We start from the raw sequence: 24,128 nt of genomic DNA, 5'->3' as shown, positions 1-24,128 counted from the left end.
AGCAATAATTGCTGAGATGATTTTCTCCAATTACTCAGACACGGGCCTTTGATTTTAATGTGCTGGAAACAAAACAATTAAAGTAGACTTCAATCCAGAGATGCAGAATTGATTTCCCAAGTTCATGAAGCACTTAAATCCAACTCGAAGTTGAAATGCTAGTTAACACAAACTTTATATAAGATATTACAGCAAATCATTAACATCAAAGTCATGTGTGAGTATATATCTATGGTGTATTTTATGTAACTTAACATTCTACAGGGTTAACAACATTTCCATCATAAACATACTTCTAATTGTCAGTCACCATCACTAGCTCCATCTGTCAGAGAGTAGTTGGAGTTCACTGATATTCACCCAGACGTGATGGTGTATAAACTGAATTTGTGTTTACACTAGTATAACTACGCTAATGAAATCATGGCGATATGCCAATCTAATTAGATTTATTTTCAGGCAACACAGATGTCCTAAAGACATCTGGGGTGGCAGGTAGCCTAGTGGTTAGAGTGTTGGACTAGTAACCGAAAGGTTGCAAGATCAACTCCCTGAGCTGACAAGGTTAAAAATCGGTCATTCTGCCCCTGAACAAGGCAGTTAACCCACTGTTCCTAGGCCGTCATTGAAAATAAGAATTTGTTCTTAACTGACTTGCCTAGTTAAATAAAGATAAAATTAAAAAAGAGCAACAATTATTCAAAGCACTTGGTTTGATACCACTAAATAGAACGTTTGTGTATACCTATATCTAGCTACCCTCTGCAGGAGCAAGACAGTTTTTTTACTCCATAGAGGAAGATGTAGGGGATGATGCAGGTGTAAGAGGATCCGATGTAGCTGGCCAGCTCCAACGCCAAGGATGTGTGGATGTTGCTGGCCATCATCAGCAGCAGGTGGATCACCCAGCATACCACAAGCATACCACAAACACAGTGGCCACAGCTACCACGCTCTTGGCTGCCCTCACCTGAGTACCTGAGCCTGGGCTGGGCTTAGCTGGAGGCTGAGAGGACCTCTTCAGATCGGGTGGAGCTCTGACTATGCTGTCCCCGATCTCGACCTGGTAGAGGGGGGAACTGATCGAGCTGTGTACAACTGAGGGTCCATTGTTAGGTAAAGAATTAGCTGTCCCATTGTGATGGTCCGAAGTCAAGCCCTGGATACGTGTCTGGTTCCTTAGCAGAGTGATCACAATCTGGATGCTAGCAAACGCTATACCAGCGATGGGGAGGGCGTTAGCGAAGGTCAGATACAACGGCTCATAGGTCTGCCTCGCAGTTTGGGAGGGAAAGATTTCTAGACAGTCATCGTGGCTCTCATTTCCACTGTCCACTCGGAGAAACAATAATTGTGGAACACTGAATAACACAGCCACTGTCCAGCTGCCAGCCAGGAGACAGGCTATGAGGCGGAGGCTATCCAGCTGGACTGGAGCTCCTCCGCGTTTCAAAGACCCCACCAGTTTCTGGTACCAGAACACACTAATAAACAAGGTGGAGAAGACACTGCTGGTCTCTGACAGGTCAGAGCAAAACTGGACCACACAGCAGTAGGCTTCCCCCAGGAACCAGTGGCCAACAAAGTCAGCTATGGTATCGGGCAGGTCCACCATGTAGTTGGTGATGAGGTTGGAGACGGCCAGGTTGATGAAGAGGACCTCATTGGTGCGGAGACTGGACTTGGGTCCAGGGAGAGAGCGGAGACAAAGCCAGTTGTTCCCCAGGATCCCTAGCAGACACATCAGCCCTCGGACAAAGGCTTCGATCCACTCCGTTGTATCCATCCCACCTGGGGCATCTATATATGTCTGAGCCTTATTTGGCTCAACATTTATAAGGGATGTTAATATCATGCTACAGCCAGGCCCAACCCCTCAACAATTCCTTAGAGACTTAACCTCACATTTGCAGTGATGCAACATACATACATTTCTAGTCTTCAGTTCTTGGACAGCACCAGAGACGGGGACCAGAAACCGGCCCTGGCATTTCAAACACACCGGACCATTTTTAATTGTTGAGGCCCCCATCAACAGCCAGGTAATTAAAAATAAACAAGTTAGACAGGCCCACTGGGCTAAAAATGGACCAGCCCCTCCTGCATTTGCCCAAAATGCCAGATGTCTAGTTCGCCCCTGCCAGAGACTTGTAGTATCCCAATACAGAAGCGAAAAACCAAACTGAACTTGGATCACTGTAAAGGAGCAGAGTTTGAATAGCCTATGTTTATGTTGTTAGAATATTCAACATTTGTACATTATATACTTTTATCTGTCACTATAGAGCAACATTATTGTCAATTTCTAATGACAGACCCATTTCCATATTGAAGCAAATAACATTTGTAATCAAGAGTATGGCTATGACATGAAATATATATTTTTTTAAATAGTAAAAATAATATTTAGTACTGAAAACATACACCACAATGGAGTCTAGCCTGCTATAGTGTAGTTCACGTAAGTCCTCCTTTAAACGGAGTCCAACCAATAGACAGACTCCCGATGTTGTGTCCCAAAGCTACCTTTCCCCGGCGATAGCCCCACCTATCAAATCAAGAGCCGCTTCGCTGAGTTGGTGGTTGGTCGGGCCCAGTCGGTACGGTGGGATTTCCAAGACGGGCACAGCTCGTTGGACTTTTGGACCATGGATTTGTTGCATTTGATCCACGGAGACTCCGGACAGAACATAGTGGGAATATGTCGTATCATGGATCATTTATTGTATCTTGGTGTAATCGTTTCATTGGAATAAACTGCTGATGTTTGTGGAAAGTACAGAATGCCCAACAGCGGCAGGGAGAGAATTAAAGGCAGCGCGTTTATTCCAGTGTCCACCGCTGCAGTCCTCCTCGTCGGGTCCACCACTTTATTCTTTGTCTTTACGTAAGTTAACGATATGCCTCCTTTTGAAAATGTAGTTTGATACAAGACACTAAAGTAGCCTACCTTTTCGAAACTATTATATTCCGTATCTGAAGTAGGCCCAGTCCATATTTTTGAATTGCATATACTGTTTATAGGCTTATGAAGTATCAGATCCAATGGGCATGCACAATTGCTCCAAACGGTAAAATTGTCTCTAGGAAAAGCTTGTGATAAAATAGCTCCTGTCGCTCACACACTGTGTAGAATAAGGGTCGTTTTTTAATTGATTTGGCATTTGAGTCCCTTGCCTTTGCAACCATGAAACACACATAAAAATGACAAATAAACACATGATACATGTTTTTGCTTATATTGAACTGTTTATAAATTATAAAACATAAAATCCTTCATACTGCAACCCTCTATGTTGATGCATTGTTTAAAGTACTTAGGAGCAGGCTTGTCACAGTAGTGGAGTTGTAGTGATATGTTTTGGGAATTTGAATGCTAGAAAGTGAACAAAAGTATGTCATATATTGTATAGATTAATAAAAACAAAGAAGGCTATTAAAATACCTATTATTTTACCAGTATAATGTGTGACCCTCTGTTTGCTGTCACTGGGGTTACCACCTTGAAAATAACTCATTACAAAGATCTCCAAGAACCTTGAGCCTTCTCTCCAGTGACAAACTCTTTTCAGACCACTCCGGTCTATATTAAAGTAAATTATTAGTTAATCACACCCTTTAAATATGTCATACATTTGAAGATTCCATTAATTAATTTGGTGTCAAAATCCAAAGTGTCACTTTTTAATATAACTAGGCAGTGAAGAACAAATGACGGCCTAGGAACAGTGGGTTAACTGCCTTGTTCAGGGGCAGAACGACTGATTTTTACCTAGTCAGCTCGGGATTCTATCTAGCAACATTTCGGTTGTTTGGCCTAACGTTCTTACCACTAGGCTACCTGCCGCCCCAACTTGGTGTTAATCCATTTAAATGAAGGGAAATATCATTGTGAGAAAAATGATTAATCATATCACTTTAGTACAGGATTGATGAACTTAGATTTGATCATTGTGGCCTCCATTTCAGAAAATCTTAATTTACCTCAAATGCCTCATTGGTGTTACCAGCTACCATATTAGTTGATTTAGAATGGGAAGATGTACCCAAATCAAACAAAAAAATTAAGAAAAATGAAGTACATTTTGTCCAAATGTTACGTCCGTCGTTGGATGAAGACCAAGGTGCAGCGTGGTATGTGTACATTTTACTTTTATTTAAAATGACACCAAAAAACACCAAAATACAAACGAACGTAAAGCTCTGTAGCGCTATTCAGCAACTATACAAAGACAAGATCCCACAACAGAAGGTGGGGAAAAAGGTCTGCCTAAGTATGATCCCCAATCAGAGACAACGATAGACAGCTGCCTCTGATTGGGAACCATACCCGGCCAACAAAGAAATAAACAAACTAGAATGCCCACCCAAATCACACCCTGACCTAACCAAACAGGGAAATAAAAAGGCTCTCTCAGGTCAGGGCGTGACACCAAAATGCCATGTCCAAGTTCCACTGTAATTCAAGAACGACCAATAAACATTTTAAGGCTAACTTTACATTCGGAATTTAGAACAGTGTTTTTTTGCCGTTCAATCTGACAGAAGTGAAATATGACACATATTTGTTGTTGAAAAAAGTCCCCTTTGTGAAATTCTGGTGTAGTTTTAATTACATATCAATATGCTATACTATTCATTAAACAGTCCAACAATACTGTACCCAAAGCTGTCTATTAGTATTTACATGTCATTGCCTAATACCATGTTGATCCTCTTAATACAAGCTACTGTAGGCTATATGAATTTGGTATGGGGACTATGTGAGTTAAGAGGCTATTTAACTATTAGGCCTATGTCTAAGGCTGATTTTCTGATATTCCCGACTCAAAATATAATGAACACTACCACACCTCTCAGAGTGTAGGTGAACATGTATTCCTAAATCCCTTTATCTTCTTCCAGAGGGCAATGATGCTTAGAGTCAGAAATATTTCTTAGAAATCAGACTGGGTCAGCTAGAGCAAAACAGGTTCCCGAATATCACCGTACTTGTATTCTCAAAACGACATTTTGTGTTGTTGGGATACCACCAACAACACTTTCAACATTATCCCCTAGATTGCTAATAGCGCCTGGGTGAATAGTCCCACTGTACTACCATACCACTACAAAGGGAAGCACAGCCGTGAGCTGCCCAGTGACATGAGCCTACCAGACGAGCTAAATAACTTCTATGCTCGCTTCGAGGCAAGTAACAATGAAACATACATGAGTGCATCAGCTGTTCCAGTCGACTGTGTGACCAGGACGTGTACTCCGAGCATGTCCTGAAGTGGAACTTGCCCGTCCCTGTCTGAGTCTGTAAAACCAACATATTTCAAGCAGACCACCATAGTCCCTGTGCCCAAGAACACTAAGGTAACCTGCCTAAATGACTACTGACCCGTAGCACTCACGTCTGTAGCCATGACATGCTTTGAAAGGCTGGTCATGGCTCACATCAACACAATTATCCCAGATACCCTAGACCCACTCCAATTTGCATACCACCCCAACAGATCCACAGATGATGCAATCTCTATTGTACTCCACACTGCCCTTTCCCACCTGGACAAAAGAAACACCTATGTGAGAATGCTATTCATTGACTACAGCTCAGCGTTCAACACCATAGTGCCCTCAAAGCTCATCACTAAGCTGTGAGGGCACTATGGTGTGCAACTGGATCCTGGACTTCCTGACAGGCCGCACCCAGGTGGTAAGGGTAGGCAACAACACATGCGCCATGCTGATCCTCAACACGAGGGCCCCTCAGGGGTGCATGCTCAGTCCCCTCTTGTACTCCCTGTTCACTCATGACTGCACGGCCAGGCACGACACAAACACCATCATTAAGTTTGCCGATGACACAACAGTGGTAGGCCTGATCACTGACAATGACGAGACAGCCTATAGGGAGGAGGTCAGAGACCTGACCGTATAGTGCAAGGACAACAACCTCTCCCTCAAAGTGATCAAGACAAAGGAGATGATTGTGGACTACAGGAAAAGGAGGACCGAGCATGCCCCCATTGTCATCGACTGAGCTGTAGTGGAGTAGGTTGAGAGCGTCAAGTTCCTTGGCGTCCACCTCACCAACAAACTAACATTGTCCAAGCACACCAAGGCAATCGTGAAAAGGGCACGACAAAACCTATTCCCCCTCAGGAGACTGAAAAGATTTGTCATGGGTCCTCAGATCCTCAAACGGTTCTACAGCTGGACCATCGAGAGCATCCTGACAGGTTGCATCACTGCCTGGTATGGCAACTGCTTGGCCTCTGACAGCAAGGCACTACAGAGGGTAGTGCGTACGGCCCAGTACATCATTGGGGCCAAGCTTCCTTCTGTCCAGGACCTCTATACCAGGCGGTGTCAGAGGAAGGCCTTAAAAATTGTCAAAGACTCCAGCCACCCTAGTCATAGACTGTTCTCTCTGCTACCACATGGCAAGCGGAATCGGAGCTCTAAGTGTAGGTCCAAGAGGCTTCTAAACAGCTTCTACCCCCAAGCCATAAGACTCCTGAACATCTAGTCAAATGGCTACCCAGACTATTTGCACCCCCCCCCCCCTTTTTTACGCTGCTGCTACTCTCTATTATTATCACTTTAATAACTCTACCTACATATGCATATTACCTCAGTTACCTCGACTAACCGGTGCCCCCGCACATTGACTCTGTACCGATACCCCCTGTATATAGCCTCGCTATTGTTATTTTACTGCTGCTCTTTAATTATTTGTTACTTTTATATCTTATTTTTGAAGGTATTTTTCTTTAAAATGCGTTATTGGTTAAGGGCTCGTAAGTAAGCATTTCACTGTAAGGTCTACATGTGTTGAATTCGGCGCATGTGACTAATAAAGTTTGATTTGAACAGTACTACTATACTGACCCCTGTAGACAAATATGGCCCAGTTTCCACATCTGTTGGTTTACCAGCAATTTTTCAAGTGGATCCTCTAGCAGATGGGAAGTTTCCGATTAGTATCCCGATCTTCTGATGGATGCCTTTTGATTCCCACATCTGTGGAACTAGGGGTGACTAAAGACTTGGGGCTAGCAGGGAGGAGTAAACTATCGATGACTTATAAAGGGCAGAATCAACAACCTCTGCATCATCAAGACAGTCGCTTTGTGAGAAGGTGTTAACTATAGAAAGATGTTAACCCATGCTCACACGTAGCTGTTGTTATGTAAATGACAGCTGAAAAGTGCCAGGCCTTGGCCCTAAATCAAAGCATGTCCACTGAGGCCATGGTCCAGTGTGATACAGGTGCCGGTCTGTGGAGATGGAAACAGAAAAGTCTGAGCCTTTTGGGTAAAACACTGGAGTAATTCTCAGGTGGAAACTTGGCATAAGTGTACTAGACTACATGCACTTCTGATTAACTGAAATATTTTATAACGGTATATCCTCAGTGACGCGATTATGCATTGATGTGTGGAAAGAGAAAGTGGGACACAGTGGGTTGAGTTGTAAATGTACTATACTGTTCTGACTGGGTTGATTTGGACTAAAGCCACTGACTTGGCTGGGGGTTATCCAATGATTTGTGAGAGAGTCTGGAAAGAGTGATTTCATACTGACATCCTCCCTATTGTTTTACTCCCTGCTGTTCAAAGACAAGGAGCTTATGGACATTGGGCTTAAGAGAGATGTGTAATCCTCTATGTAGGGTAGGATCTGAATCTTTAGCATGGAAGAGTCCGTTTTCAGTCCTTTTCAAATGTCATTGAACTGTTATATGGAGAAAGATGAAGAAAGTTATCTTGTATCTGAAAGTCTTAACAGTGAATATAACTGAGTATAAGAACTGACATGGCCATGCCTACTGCATACCCCCAATTCACATGCTGTTTGGAATGAGGAATTCTAGAATTCTTTATGGGAAATACAATACAATGAATCATCTGATAAGTGAGTGCGTAAAAAAAAAGTAAACTCATTCCATTTTATTGCAACTCTTGGCTGCTGATGTAGCTGCTGCTGTTGAAGTTTCATTGCTAAGTGTCAGTGACTCAGTTGTATGCCAATCGTATCTCTTCACATAGGCTTGTTTATTGCGTTATTATCTTGGCGGCCTGCTGTTGTTGACTGATTCTGGGGATGTTTTTAATTGGGATTGTAAATCATTGAGGAGTTGACAAGCAACTGCCCGAGGTAACAACAGATACTCAAAACAGAGATATTCTTGTCTATAAAAATTGAAATACAAACATTACTTAAAATATGGATGATACATTTGACAATCCCCCCCAAAAAACATAACGGCTTGATTGCAACCAACAGGCAGAATTTATATATAAACGCAACATGAGCTGAAATAAAAGATCCCAGAAATTGTTCATAGGCACAGTTTATTTCTCTCAAATTTTGTGCACAAATTTGTTTACGTCCCTGTTAGTGAGGATTTCTCATTTTCCAAGATAATCCATCCACTTGACAGGTGTGGCATATCAAGAAGCTGATTAAACAGCATGATCATTACACAGGTGCACCTTGTGCTGGGGACAATAAAAGGCCACTCTAAAATGTGCAGATTTGTCACACAACACAATGCCAGACATGTCTCAAGTCTTGAGGCAGCATGCAGTTAGCATGCTGACTGCAGGAATGTCCACCAGAGCTGTTGCCAGAGAATGTCACCTTTATTGATCTATCATAAACCTCCACCAACATCGTTTTAGAGAATTTGGCAGTACATCCAACCGGCCTCACAACTGTATGGCATTCTGTGGGCTAGCGGTTTGCTGATGTCAACGTTGTGAACAGAGTGCTCCATGGTGGCGGTGGGGTTATGGTATGGGCAGGCATAAGCCATGGACAACAAACACAATTTTATTTTATCGATGGCAATTTGAATGCACAGAGATACCCGAGATCCTGAGGCCAATTTTCGTACCATTCATCCACAGGCATCCCCTCATGTTTCAGCATGATAATGCACGGCCCCATATCGCAAGGATCTGTACACAATTCCTGGAATCTGAAAATGTTCTAGTTCCTCTACGGCCCCAATGTCGCAAGGATCTGTACACAATTCCTGGAAGCTGAAAATGTCCCAGTTCTTCCATGGCCTGCATACTCATCAGACATGTCACCCATTGAGCATGTTTGGATCGACTTGTACGACAGCGTGTTCCATTTCCCGCCAATATCCAGTAACTTCGCACAGCCATTGAAGAGAAGTGGGACAACATTCCACAGGCCACAATCAACAGCCTGATCAACTCTATGTGAAGGAGATGTGTCGCGCTGCATGAGGCAAATGGTGATCACATAAAATACTGACTGGTTTGCTGACCCAAGCCCCTACTTTAAAAAAAAAAGTTATCTGTGATGAACAGATGCATATCTGTATTCCCAGTCATGTGAAATCCATAGATTAAGCCCCATTTATTTATTTGAATTGACTGATTTCCCTATATGAACTGTAACTCTAAAATCTTTGAAATTGTTAAATGCTGCGTTTACATTTTTGTTCCGTATAGAATGTGTACTATTAGAAGGCCTATATTTCATCAAAACGTTTCACATTAATTGCCAAAATAGTATATGCCATTCAAAATACATTTAGGCTGTAAACTACATTTTCATTTGATAAAAAAATAGATCGATTATATAACTCAATCACGATTTACTTGATTTAGTCACACAGTATGGACAGTCCAGGGATATTTTACCCTCGATCTTGATAAGAAATGACCATATCAGACAATGGTTTTTTTTCAAAGACAGTTGTATTTAATGGATTACATAAATTGGAATGACTAAAATAATAAGTAGGCTTCAACATCAACATTAGTTTTCCAATCATACATGTTCGGTACATTTCCACAGTCAATTTGCCGTGCTAAACAAGGAAATGCTTTATTTCAATTGTACTGAATGATCAAATAGATAAATCGCCCTTACTTTGCTCAAAGATCTAGATTAAAATGTTCTGATGATAAGAAGCTGAAATCATCTTGAAAAGTGTTGGTTGCGATCAGAACTAAAAGAACACCCCGACATCCGTGTTATGGAGCGGTAAATCGATGCGTCAATTGGTGATAATCTAGTGTCAATCAGTGTTTGCAATTGGCCCAACCCTTCTATCAGACGTTAGTCAAAAATCTGACTCAGTTGATCTTTTACGGAGTTGACAAATTGCTTATTTTTCTTCTTTATTCAAGTGCTATACTACATAGCAATTTTGTTTTTCTTCAGTTGCTATAACCTAATTAAAATGAACATATTTGAAACAACAGTCACATTCTATGTTAATCTATAAAGTAGATGAAGTTGACAGGTTATGGTTGTCACCATGTGATATCTACAATGTATTTTTAAATCTTTCAAAAGTAGAGGACTTTTAGGACCATGAGTTGTCTCATGCTATACCATGGGAAGGGCTTCCCATGGTATAGCGGACCCTACACATTTTTTATTCATTTACGATTTTGAACAAATCTGACAGAGTTGACCAACGCTCTGGACAAATTTTTTAGGAATCACAGTTTTGAGAAACATATTCCTTAAAGTCAGAGAGGGCTATTGCAAGAAACTACATGAGATCCTTTTTCAGTGAATATTAATTTTAGCCCGTTTTAAGAGTTTTAAACACTTTTGGGGGGAGTTTAAAATTGGGATCCTTTGTTCTGGACAAGGGTATTTCCTGGCACAGAGCTGACATGCAAATTAATAATATTATAAATATTTAGGAAATTCCAAAAACAAACAGTATTTTTTTTGCTTAAATAATGTAGCAAAAAATAAATAATCGAAGTATAAAAATAAAGTTTTCACAACTTCCAATAATCCCTGAAATTCTGTGTTGGTTTTTGCAGTCAGTTGATGGATGCTGCTGTATGTGGGTGGGTGGCATTACTTTGGCGGCCAGGCAGAGCAAGCAGTCTATCCCTACTATTATATAATGAGAGTGAGTAGTCATTTTCCATCAATGATCAATAGACTCGTATCTGCATTTCTAAAGAGAACTTCCACACTTCAATAGAACAAACCCCTAGAGCTCCACTGCTCCAGGACAAGTGGCTGTTATTGCAGGTTTGTCTGAAGATCGCCAACACGAGACGTGAAGAACATTGGCGAAAACATTCCCACTGAGAGATGTTTCACGATGATAAAATAGACTATGTCTGAAGTTTCTATTCCATGGACAGCCATTCTTAAAAGATAAGGTCATGTTGAAACAGAGCGTTCCAGCCCAATCACACATGCTCGTTTGTTTGCCCTTTCACTTTGGCAGTAGCAGAAGAAATGGAATCTGTAGGGACAATATTTTGCCGTTGCATCATATGTAGGCCTACATCCCTGTTAGACAGAAGAACTGTCTGTCTGTGTCTGTCTGCCTGTCTGCTCTTTCAGCAGGGACGATGTCTGTGTTTCTTTAAAAGCAGTGATGGACAGATGCCAGATTCTGTCGTTATCTCGACTAAATGCAACCCTACCTTCCTTCTGAGGGAAAGGGACCTTGATTCGTCCTTCGTGCTATATGCTGCTGCAGGGAGTCCAAAGTGAATGCCAGTCAGACCTCATGGTCCCTCGGGTTGTTACTTAGAGTATGTGCGTGTCAAAAGAAATTGCCCAAATACAACCCCAGTCTGTTAGTATGGAGAGTAAGCTGCAGCAGTTACTCTGATGTATCAAAGTACATGACTCACAGACAAACTGACAAACTGGTCTATACAAGATTTAGGACACTTTTCAATATCAAGACAAAAATCCTCCTGTGAAGTTAGCAAGGGGGGGACCACTGAAAGTAGGAACCTTTTGGTCATCCTTCGTCTGATAAACAGCCTCATTACTGAGCTAAAACGGAAAGGGTTATCTCAGCCTTCAGAGTGTGTTTCTGTTACATTGTTCCCTCTAAGTATTGTTACTGTAGACAATTCACAAAAGACATGCAAAGACCAGCAGTGGGAACACTACGAACTTGAACCATTATAAGCAAAGATTCTTTCAAGGGTGTTTCCTCGTAACAATCTGCCCCGGCTAATGTCAACATTTGATGTAGCTGAGATGCTATACAGTTTTGTAAGGAGAAGCCTTCTTGAACTTTTACTTTCTTTCTGAGTTAATTATGCAACCATGTGCAGAGGGGAGGATGTCAGATGTGATACACACCCATAGTGGGTCAGATATTTATAGAATGACACTCCTCCCCAAACAAACAGTTTATTTTATGCCCGCATACGCATCGATCCCTGGATACAATGATGTAATATGTACACGTATGTTTCCTTTAAGTAGACATACATAGTTGATATTCAAGCCCGTAGTTTTAATAGTTCAAAGAAGAACTCTCTCCGAACCCTGTTATAACACTGTTATGTGTTCATTCAGTGTTTTCTGAAGCTAAAGACAAGTCATACATTCCACACGTTCCTAAGGGCTTATGATCGCATTTCATTCAGGTTTTTTAACACTCATATTTTCAATCCATGAGATGTTTCTTGGAGCCATACACTGGAACTTAAATGGTCCTTCGGCTGTCCGCATAGGAGAACCCTTTGAAGAACCCTTTTTTGGTTCCAGGTAGAACCCTTTAGGGTTCCATGAAGAACCCTTTCCACAGAGGGTTCTTCAAAGGGTTCTCCTATGGGGACAGCAGAATAACCCTTTTGTAACCCTTTTTCTTCTGAGAGTGTAGTTGTGAGTCTCTCTAATGCTCTTCTCTGCTTGCTGCTTGCTTCCGATGCGATAGACACTGGTAGTGATGACTAGCCTACCCACTACTGTGCTTTACTCAGGCAGGGCAGTGTGCAGATTGGACAGCCTCAACAGCAGCTTACCCTTCTGGATGATTTAATACAGCTCTGCTGTCTGTTTCATTAGGCGCAAGGCAGGGGCTTGTCTGCCTGCACCGCCACACTGCAGCATAATGAACTCTCCCTGTGCTGTGCTCCAGATGGTCAAAAAGCAATGATGGGCCGGACGGCAGGCCGCTCATGCAATGGCATCCACAGAAATAATCCCTTTGATAAGAAATCAGGCAGTCACGGATCAACCCTCTATAGAGCGCTGCACCTTATCTGGTGTGTCCTATACACTCGGCACTCAGCCCAAATTACTTTGACTGATTTCTGATTATTTTGAACGCAATATCATTATCTTCCATATTGTGCTCATTTTGTCAATTTTTTTTGTGATAGATCCATTATTTGACAGATGGGTGAGGGGGAAGAGGATTTGACCATCTAAATAATGAGTTTTGAAAAGAGAATCAGTGACAGTATACCTATTCCTAATTGCCTTTTTGTCTACTTGTTTTCCCCACCACCCATTGGTCTTGCTGGTAGAGGAGGATGGTGAAAGTGGTATGCAGATACATGAACACTACTCCAGACCATGCAGACTGACTTGGCTTGATCCCTCATATTTAGTGCTGCCCCGCTGGCATTTACCCCTAAATCTACCAACTTCATCCACATTCCCTATTTATACTGTAGAGTGGCTAGACGTGCAGGTACGGTATTCAGTGTACTGGGACAAGTACACGATTCAGTGTACTGGGACAAGTACGGCGTGGACTCTGTGTAGTGCAGGGGTACAGTATAATGCACATATCCGTGTAATCTAGCTCTCTTATGACAATTTAAGTACATCTCAAACATGAACACATTTAATGAAACTTTGCTTCAGAGAGGACTTAAGATATAAATCCCCTCCTCCAGCTGTGGGAAACCACTGTTCTGTTCCCCTCATTAATCTGATTTACTCAGTAGTACAATTTAGTGTTAATGTTTCAATTAAGTAAATCCTTAAAGAGGAGCATTATGCTGACAGATCAGAACTGTACAGAACTGTATTATATTTTCCTATGAAGGCTGTTTGTCTGTAAAGGCAGGCGTGTCTGTTGCAGCTGTATAGGTAATGGAATATGTATGGTTTGCTTTATCCTAAAGGTATGGAATAGGTTCTGTTGGGCTGTGTGCTGTGTGCTGCAGGCTGTAGGGTCTGTGTGCTTGTCGTCTGATGGGAGGATTCCACCATCGCGGGCTGGCAGAGTGGGCTGTAATCCAGAGTCCCTAATCCTGGGATTATTGAGATTGCAGCTGGCATGGCATTACCAGGCATTCCTTTGGGGGTAACCACCCTTCCCCCATGCTACCCCACTCTCCCCCACGCGCTCATCCTTACTGGGGCTGTTCTGTGGGGGCTGGGGGGCTTGGGTCAGGTTGGGCTGGGCTGGAGTTGGGGCTGGGGCTGGGGAAGGGAGACTCTTGGCTCAAAATGTTGTCAATTTCACAGTGTTCACAGTCAGTCTATTGGGGTTCACACATATACGTTCTGCCTTCGTCACCTCCTGACCCTTCACCTTTGCAACTGTGGGGAGACAGGTTTGGGTTGTGTGTGTGTGGGGGGGGGGGGGATCCACCCAGTATCTGTTTCACACTGATCACGGTCTTGTTACAGTCACTGTTACGGCCATGGTCACTAATACACAGTCTGCACTTCAATGGCAATCCTCACTTCTGCTGTCGTTGCCCCTTAACATAAAATACCTACAGGACGGAGGAGTATTAGGACATGCTGCCAGTTGTGATAATGTAAGATGCTGAAACACATTCTGCTGTAAACTTTTCAAGTGAAGATAAATTCGCCACAGCAGCATGGCTTTGGACTCAATTCTATACAGATATTTTAAAAAAATCGGATATTGTATAGGCTCTTCATGCCGACCTTTAATCATTATAATCCACCGTGCCTTCCCTGTGTCCCTGTCAGTAAACCTGATTACAGAGCCTTTATTTAATCTCACACTGTGGAGATATAATCATAGCATCCTCTCACCAAATCGAATTCTCCAGTTTTAACCACATTTGCATAATGACAGTGATGGTTAGGATGGTTTCTATAAGCCCTGTGGACATATTCAGAAAATGCCATGAAGTTGGGTATCAGTCTGAATTTAGCGTCGCCGAGTGTAGTTATATTTTCCTGCTGATAAACCAAATCATTTTGACAATCCCTTTTTGATTGATTCCTACACTGAGCCTGAGGGAGATTTATACCCCTTTCAACCAATTCAGCCTAGACATATTACTGTGCATGTTCTACGTCTATACTATGAGTGTAATGTGTGTGTATTGCAAAATGACTGTGTGTATTGTGAGTCCACTGTGCTTTAGGTCTCTTGTCTGTCGCAGGTGCCCGTGGCTGGCAGTGACTGTGTCAATCTACGTGACACCATGCAGTGGCATCCTCTTCTTCTTTGTCTTGGCCAACTTCACCATGGCAACCTTTATGGATGCGGGTGTTCTCCCTATGGGTTAGTTACACTATAACTACTATATTATACACTATTACCATCAAAGTCAACTCTGGACCTCAAAGCCAGTTCCACTGCATTTGTTCATTGTTCCCTTCTAATCAGGGACTGATTTAGACCTGGTACACCAGGTGGGTGCAATTAATTATCAGGTAGAACAGAAAACCTGCACGGGTCTATTCACTACTGTACACTATAGTGTAACTAAACAGGACAAACATTACAGTAGGTTGGCAGGCAGTTATTCAACTCTATGGAATTATTATCTACTAGTTATAACATACTAGTACATTTCATTACCGTGACAATATATTGATAAACTAGGCCAGATTTATGGTAGTAATGTTAACTTTTTGCCTGAGAAGGAATTTGAAGAGAAAACATTGACATAAAAACAAGAATATCCAGCGTTACCCAACGCCCAGTGTTGTGCCGGTGACCTATAGTTCATGTCGAGCTGTGCGTTTGGGTTGCAGCTAATGAGGACGAGGACAAGGACGATGACTTCCGCGCCCCGCTCTACAAGAACGTGGACGTGAAGGGTGTCCAGGTCCGGCTGAAGTGGTGTGCCTCCTGCCACTTCTACAGACCTCCACGATGCTCCCACTGCAGTGTCTGTGACCACTGTGTAGAGGTGGGAGGGAGAGGGGGAGAACAAGCCAGGGCTGCCGGAGAGCGGGAGGGACGGGTGGATAGGGGGAAGTTGTGGATTTAGGACAGGCTTTGGGGGGGGGGGGGGGGGGGTGTAGTGGTTGATGGTGGAGGGAGGAGGAAGGGCCTGAGGAGGGATCAATAGTGTGTGCGGCTGTAGGGTAATGGTGGGTGGGAGAAAATTATGGAGGGATAGAGGGGGAGGAAGAGAGAGATCACATTAATCAGGGTAATCCCTTTCCCCCGATCCTTAATGTCCCCGCAGCGGGGAGAGAGATGAGATTTGAAAATGGTTGGGACAATCTCTGTGTGTACACTGAGGTATATTTAGACAGCTCAGTGCCTATCAACACTTCTATGAAATTTGACTTCTGTTGATAATGTCTTTCCACTGTCCACGAGTGATCAATACCATGTGGATGTGGCTAGCTAGACCACTCCAGAATACTGTTTGTAGCATGGATGCACAATGTTGGGACAGAGTCATGTAAAGTAGGCTGCTACTTGTCATAATTCTCAGAGCGATTGAATGTTTTATCTAATGTTCTATTCAATTGTGTCATAACCGCATGCAGGACTTTGACCACCACTGTCCCTGGGTGAACAACTGTATCGGGAGGCGGAACTACCGCTACTTCTTCCTGTTTCTCCTGTCACTCACGCTGCACATGGTGGGCGTGCTCTCCGGTGGCCTGCTCTACATCCTACACCATCTGGAAGACCTATGGAAGCTGCACTGTACTGTCACGTATCCTTCCTTGCACAAACCCTGTGTACTGTGTGTGTGTGTGTGTTCATACAGTATGTGCAGTATGATCATGGTAATTCATGTCTAAAGGTCCCTAAAGAGAGTCCGTGAGTCTCCTTAACTGCTGTGTCTAGCCTGGTGGTGATGAGTGTATCAGGTCTGTTCTTCATTCCTGTCCTGGGCCTCACAGGGTTCCACCTCTACCTGGTGTCTAGGGGCCGAACCACCAATGAACAGGTCACGCCTCTATGTAGCTCGTGTTTTTAAACGACTAGATAAAAGGTTTCTGGAATACATGAGGCCACCCTAGGTCGAGTCCTCACTTTAATGAGGAAATTGTTGCCCTCTTTTCCACAGGTTACTGGGAAGTTTCAAAGAGGGGTCAACCCTTTCACACAAGGTTGCTGTGGCAACTTGGAGTATCTCATATGCAGTCCCATTTCTCCAAAGTAAGAAACATTTGACGTTTTTATGTAAACATCATGTTTAATATAACGTATTGGAGCTCATTAGCTTATCTATATGCTTGGACCATACCAGGTATACAGCGAGGCCCATTAAGAAATCAACAGTTCGCGTCATTCCTCCATTCCTGAGACCAGAGACTGACAGACAGATACCAATTATTAAGGTTGAGGATAACGGCATCCAGTGTCATGATAACCAAAATAAAGTAAGTCTGTCCACCTCAAAATACCCTCAGAAGGGAACATCCCAGATTCACATAAAACCTCAGTATTTAACTAACTTCATTGGCAGATCAGATATGTTTAAGAGTAGGTGCCTTCTCTTCCGCTCTCAGCGCCCGTCCACTGACGGTATGGAAGAGCCAGACATCCGACGTCTGGACACCCCACCACCTCTGCCCCCCAAACCAGACCCCAACGTGCTGAGGAGACACCTAGCAACACTTGAAGGTATGGTCACATTAGTAATCTGACAACCAGGGATACAGTACCTGTATTTATGCACCTCATATTATAGAGAACATGAGCAAATGATCATGAAGAAACTTGAAACGGTCCAGAAACCCCCCAAGCTATCACTCACTGCTCTCCTACTGCACCCTAGTGGCCACATTATTCAACTGGTGCCCGGAGAGGCAGCCATGGTTTTAGTTGCTGCTTGTGTCTTCCTTGGATTTTCTTTGTTTGTTTACTTGTGGATTTCCAACAGAATTTCACTCGGGATGAGCTACTGAATATTAGAGCAAGCCAAATTTAGAATGTAGTTTAGTGTTTATAGTGAAGATTGCAGTTCTTAGTTTACAGTGTACATAGTATGCATACCGCGTATGGATTTGTGTAAACTATGCTGTTGTCTGTTGTCTGTATATCCTGTTTATCGTCTGTCTGTATATTCTGTTCATGGTGGCAGCACCATTTCACCAAGTCAAATTCCTGTTTATGCAAATGTTTCGGCTAATAAAGGTGATTCTGATGACAGACTTGTATTATATGTTAATTACACACATGTTACTGCCTCTCTCTGGATTAGTTTAGTCACAAATCCCAATAGACATTATGGTAATATATTTCACATTTTGTTAAATATTGATTTCCTTCTCCATCTGTGTTTGGATTCCAGAGAGTAGTCTGCATCCCAAACCAGTGACCGCTTCCCCTGGGCAGACCCTGCAGCAGCTCAGGCCATTACCGCAGTCCACATCTAAGGCACCACCCCCCTCACCTGTCCATCAGGTCAGTCATATCATTCACAGCATTGACACCATTCAGATACACTGTGGATTTATTGTGCTGTGTTTTGAGACGTTTCCACAGATCGTGGTTGTGTGCTGTGTTTTGAGAGCTTTCTAACAGACTGGCCATGTGATTCTGTGTTCTGTCGGCCCTCTAACAGACTGTTGTGGCTGTGTTATGTTCTGAGAGCTCTCTGACAGTCTGTTATGTGTTGTGGTTGTGTCTAGGTGGCTGTGGCACCAGAGCAGCAAGGGGGCAGCAGTAGACGTCATGACCTGTCATCAGAACTCATCCTGGGCAGATTGGACCAGCAGCTAGCCTTCCCATCCGGTCCCATGTCCGCTCCACTCCAGCTCAACTCTCTCACCCTCAACTCCCGCTCCCTCACCCTCAAACACGCCTATCGCCACCACAACAAGCTGCCGGTCTTGTACCCAGAGGGTCTGATCTCCCATCAGGTGTCTCCGGGCTTGTTCCCCCCTCACAACCCCCTGTCCAACCGCAACAGCCTTTCCTATGACAGCCTGGTGAACTCAAGTGACGCCCACTACCTGGCCCAGCGAGGGGGACCCCCACTTCATTACCACCCACACTTCATGACCCTGGGACATGAAGGCAGTGTGCTGCAGCGGCCCCCTCCACACACCTACAGCCCCGTGTTCATGGGGGTCACCAGGCAATCTCCCCAGCCCAGGGACACCTCACCCAGGGATCCCTCTCTACGGGACCTCACCCCTCAGGCCCTCACCTCCCGGGACCTCTCCCCTCAGGCCCTAATGCACAGGGACCTCTCCCAGCAAGCCTTGATCCACCGGGAGGCCTCTCCGGTCCGCTATGACAACCTCTCCAAGACCATCATGGTCTCCATTCAGGAGCGGCGGGAGATGGAGGAGAGGGACAGGATGCTGCGGATGCAGGCCAGGTCCCAGGCCCTGTACGGCTGCCCAGACATGGCGTTGTACGACATCCCCAGCAGACGCAGCCTCCCTGCGGACAGCATGCGCCTCCCAGGGTCGCGCGGCCCCACCCCGCCCGCATACGGCTCCAGGGAGTTCCTGATGAGCACTGGTATTTTGGGGTACGGGGGTACGAGGTCGCCCCTCTCCAGCGCTTCGTCGTCCTCTCTGACCCGAGCCCCCAGGACTTCCAGCTCCCCCCTGCAGAGTAAGGGTCGTTCCCCCTCCCCAGCCTACCTCCCCCCAAACAGGCAGGCCCAGCCCTCATCCTCCTCCTCCTCCACACTGCCCAGCACCCTTTCCTCTGCCTCTCCCCCAGATGCCCCCCCATAACGCCCCTTACTCACCAATGCCATGGAGGGAAAGCACTCAGCACCCCTGGGTGCCCCCAAATAGGACCTGGAGGGTGTATGCAGCCAACCACACTACTCTGCAGTGTTAGCCTGTATATCCACAACTTCCCAGCACTGTGTAAGTGTGTTTGTGTGGGTTGTCAGTGTGTGGGAGGGTGTGGGAGTTGAGAGGACATCAACATGCAGTTATGGGAATCATTTTGTACAGATATTTGCACTTGGACCTCTCGCTAGACAAGGGTGCGTGTTGAATATATAGAGTGAGTGATAACCAACAGCGTATGCAGATATCTCAGGACAGTGGTCAATTAGCAGACAGTTCTGCCTCTCTATGCAGTCGGGGGAATCAATAAGCTCAACTAGAACAGCAGACATGTACAGAAGACAGATCTTTTATTGTTGGTTTATGTGTTTTGATAATGCTTTTGAGAAATAATGTTATGTGATGATGATGGGACATTCTATTATTTTGCGTCTATAGAAATCATGCTTTAGTAATATTTTGTGGTTGTTTTGACAAATAAAAAAGTCTCTGTTTTGTTCCTTTTTCTGTTTAAGGTGTTGTCATTCAATTATGTATTCGTTTATCCGTTCTTGCCACCAGCTTCATGTCCACATCCTGTTTCAAATCTAACCCTAGGCTCATCCACAACTATAAAGCCTGTCGCATTGTTCCCAAGCAAAGCAGTTTGCGCATTTATTATGATTACATTTTGTAACGTTTTTGTTCGTTTGGGTGTTCGGCTGTTTTTTTCCCCGGCTGTTCGCGCACAAATGTTTTTCTGGAGGCAAGTCGAAGTTCGGTAGCCGAAGTCTACGCCCCTTCATCGGTGATTGGTCAACAGTACTACTCCTAGTAAGAGTGGGAACTATGGACGGGATTCTTCAATTAAGTGCTTGTTGTCATTCAACTGTGAGATGACTTGAGAAATAATAAAACATCTTAGATGTAAAATTGACCTCCTTGGTGAAAACATCAAAATTAATGACATATTTCTTGATTTATCTTAGATTAATTCTTAATATTTTGAGTAAGTGTATACTGGCTATGTTGTTGCTACGGGGTCTCAAGAGGACAAACAGTAATTTTGCTACTTTTATCGTTTTTCAATCGAAGAAGTATGTGAGGCAAAGAGGTTCACTTCGCCAAGCCGCGTTCTGCTAGGAGCAAACAGAGCCTTAACCTTAATAACACTAGCTTCATGTCCACATCCCAGTTCAACTCTAGCCTTAAACACAACCCTAACCCATAACCTTGGTTTAGCTTACTTTTATCCAATATTTCTCTTCTGACCTACAAGGTACTGAAGCTTGGCCCGACCTAGGTCCCGCTTTGACACAAGGTGCAGGAACTGAGCTCAGTTCAGCTTTCGTTCAGAATAGTATGAGGAAATGGTACCCCCTAGTGGACATATATGTGAGGTGCTGTGAGTAGAATAAAGAACATTCAAGAGTATATTTTACCTTTATTTAACTAGGCAAGTCAGTTAAAAGAACAAATTCTTATTTTCAACAACAGCCTGGGAACAATGGGTTAACTGCCTTGTTCAGGGGCAGAAGGACATATTTTTACCTTGTCAGCCCAGGGATTCAATCTTGCAACCTTTCGGTTACTAGTCCAATGCTCTAACCACTATGGCTACCTGCCGCCCCACAAATGAGTGTGTAGGTAATCCTATAGGCCTACTTTTTGATGGGAGGCTTGCTATGGATTTCAGAGAAGTATGTGTTGGATATCTTAAATAAATGAAGCCTTCGCTATTGAGGTAATTCCACTGAGATTGTGTGCTGCCCTAGCAGTCTGATGCGGTGATATTTCTCAGACTGCCAGTGATCGTTGCCATAGACACTGAGAGATCGAGACATCATTCCAGAACTGCAGGGCTGTAGTGAAAAGTACTGAGAACATCAACAACCGTTTACACGGGGGTTAGGTACTCAGAAAACACGAAAAGAAGGAACAGCCTTGGTTAACAGTAGCCCCCTCCCTGCTGTAATATTTCAGTTTCTATGGTTCTGCAGTTGGCAACGGTCTTTTCTTTCATTCCATTTATCACAGTACCGTGTGACATCACAGAACATGTATTGAGTCCCAAACAATGCATTATTCATGACCGTTCATCTCTTCAGATTAGATCACATAACAAATAGCTTATTGTCTCACTAATGACTGAAGTTTTTCCACCCTTCATTTGACATATCCATTTTTTAAATGTAAAATTCTACCGTTCTTCAGACTCTGTGCATCCTTTCATCTTCCTTTTCTTCTCTCTCTCCTCCTGGATTGACCCCCCTTCTTTATGAAACGGTGCCCTCTACAACCGTGACCCTACTGTGTCTATTCAGTCTGAACGAGCACTTTTGATCTTCACCAAGCTTGTAGGAAGCATGACACTTCCACTGTCTGAAGTCTAGTGATGGGACCGCTTTAAAGGCCATTGATCAAATATTCAGCTTGGTGTTCTGTTCATGTGTGTTTTTAACTTTGGCCCAGTTGCAGACCTCTGAGCTGCTGGTTTTGATGTAGTTCTAATACTCTGTTTCCCTCCCTCCTGCTCTCTCCCTCTCTTTCTCCGTCTCTCACCCACTCCCTCTATCCCCCCCCCTCTCTCGCTCGCTCTCTCTCTCTCTCCCTCTCTTTCTCCGTCTCTCACCCACTCCCTCTATCCCCCCCCCCGCTCTCTCTATCTCTCGCTCGCTCTCTCTCTCTCTCTCTTACCCCCAATCTCTCCCTCCCTCTCTCTCCTCGCTGTTTCTGTAGCCTGGGGTAAAATGTTAATGAGGAAGGCTGCTGTGAAGAGGAGGGTTTGTGGTTCGTTGAGTACATGAAGTGGAGCAGATTCTGGTGTCAGAATAGTGCTATCTTACACCATGTTGTGGTTATGCTGACCAATGGTGATAAAGTTATATCAGATGCACGCATGCATGCACACTCACATCAGACACACACACACACACACACACACACACACACACACACACACACACACACACACACACACACACACACACACACACACACACACACACACACACACACACACACACACACTCCTCCTAATTGATTGAGGGTCATCAGTGCCTTGTTGATTGCCAGGTTCAGATTCCCGTGCCACTGAAGCATTTCATTTCCTCCCTGGGCTGTTTATGATGAAGCGTTTCCTGTGGTGACACCTGACAGGAAGGCTCAGTATAAATCATAACACCTTGTGTAGTTCAGCTCTCTGGGGGGCCCTGGTTTACATCCATTATTTATCACAATTCAAAGAGACTTGTATCTCATATATTATCTATAGAACTTCAACATTCACTCGGCCCTTTGTTGGACTGTCTGCTTCAGGGGAATTTCCTTTCCTGAAGTTCCTTTTCCTGTTTTTCTGTGGATTATTCTGATTTGCAGGTACTGCTAACTGGAAGACAGCATGTCAGGTACAGTATTATTAGTAGTCAGAGCGGAGAGGCTCTCAAGCTTACTGGCTCCACTCTTGGAAACCCTCCTTCCCACTGGGCACACACTGATTGAATCAACATTGTATCCACGGCGTTTTAAATGAAATGACATTGAACCAGCGTGGAATAGACATTGAATTGATGTCTGTGCCCAATGGGTTCTCTCAAGTCCTAGATATATTTCTTATTTTTAGTTTCCTGGTCCTGCCATAGCCTACATCAGTGTTTCCCAACCAGGGATACTAGGGGGTACATGAGAAGACTCATGAGACCATAGGTCTACTGGTAAAATGCACACGAGGGGATCCTTTAGAGGTACTCCGGGCAGTGCAATCTTCAGTTGGTGGTACAGTAACCAAAAAAGATTGGTAACCACTGGCCAACCCCAATGACTGAGTATAGATCATTGTCCCTTGTTACGGCTCACTGTTGACCTTTATTGGTATTTCAAGATGTGGCTCAATTTAGTTGGACTACGCTGCTGTTGTGTCAACAGCAATATACCAATTCACTTGAATCTCATTGGTTACAAGCACATCTTATAATTGTGTATTTTAGCTGTCCTTAGATGTTAACTGCTCTGCTCATTAAACTAGCTGGGTTGTGAAGCCCGCGGGTCCTCCGTGTTAATTCTGCTAATGAATTAGCCTCGGTCACATCAGACTTTCATAGAGGTGGCTGGGGGCAGTGGGGGGAGGAGGGTTTAGAACGGATGAAAGGGAATGTGTCTGTGTGATAGAGAGAGAGTGGGAATGAATGGATGTGGAGGAACGTAACGCTGAGCATGACAGAATGCGTGTCCATTTGAGCGCGTGATCACCCTACTGTACTGTACAATGTACTGTACATACCATACATGCAGTGCTTCGGTGTGGGATGCACGGACATGCTGTGTATTGCTAGCTGTCCCCCTTGTATTTTCATCTGTATGCTTTGAAACTGTCGTTCATAAGCCATGCTATTACTGTAAGATTCAAATCAACAGTAAACATTTGAGCAAGTACTAAT

General features: G+C 44.0%; 1 protein-coding gene and 1 pseudogene across 1 annotated transcript; one reads left to right on the top strand and one right to left on the bottom strand.

The window, feature by feature from the left end:
• Positions 1-755: 755 nt before the first annotated feature.
• On the bottom strand, positions 756-1,786 carry LOC129818266 (alpha-1B adrenergic receptor-like; annotated as a pseudogene).
• Positions 1,787-2,548: 762 nt separating this feature from the next.
• LOC129818659 (palmitoyltransferase ZDHHC8B-like) lies at positions 2,549-20,216 on the top strand. The gene is made up of 10 exons (XM_055874773.1): positions 2,549-2,887; positions 15,141-15,262; positions 15,739-15,896; positions 16,489-16,661; positions 16,796-16,898; positions 17,019-17,110; positions 17,202-17,334; positions 17,464-17,578; positions 18,249-18,361; positions 18,589-20,216. The coding sequence occupies exons 1-10, from the start codon at positions 2,784-2,786 to the stop codon at positions 19,648-19,650; spliced, it is 2,175 nt and encodes a 724-aa protein (XP_055730748.1). The 5' UTR covers positions 2,549-2,783; the 3' UTR covers positions 19,651-20,216.
• Positions 20,217-24,128: the final 3,912 nt, after the last annotated feature.

The sequence above is a fragment of the Salvelinus fontinalis genome, chromosome 21 (assembly GCF_029448725.1).
Source record: "Salvelinus fontinalis isolate EN_2023a chromosome 21, ASM2944872v1, whole genome shotgun sequence".
NCBI lineage: Eukaryota > Metazoa > Chordata > Actinopteri > Salmoniformes > Salmonidae > Salvelinus > Salvelinus fontinalis.
This window is presented reverse-complemented; position numbering and strand designations above follow the sequence as displayed.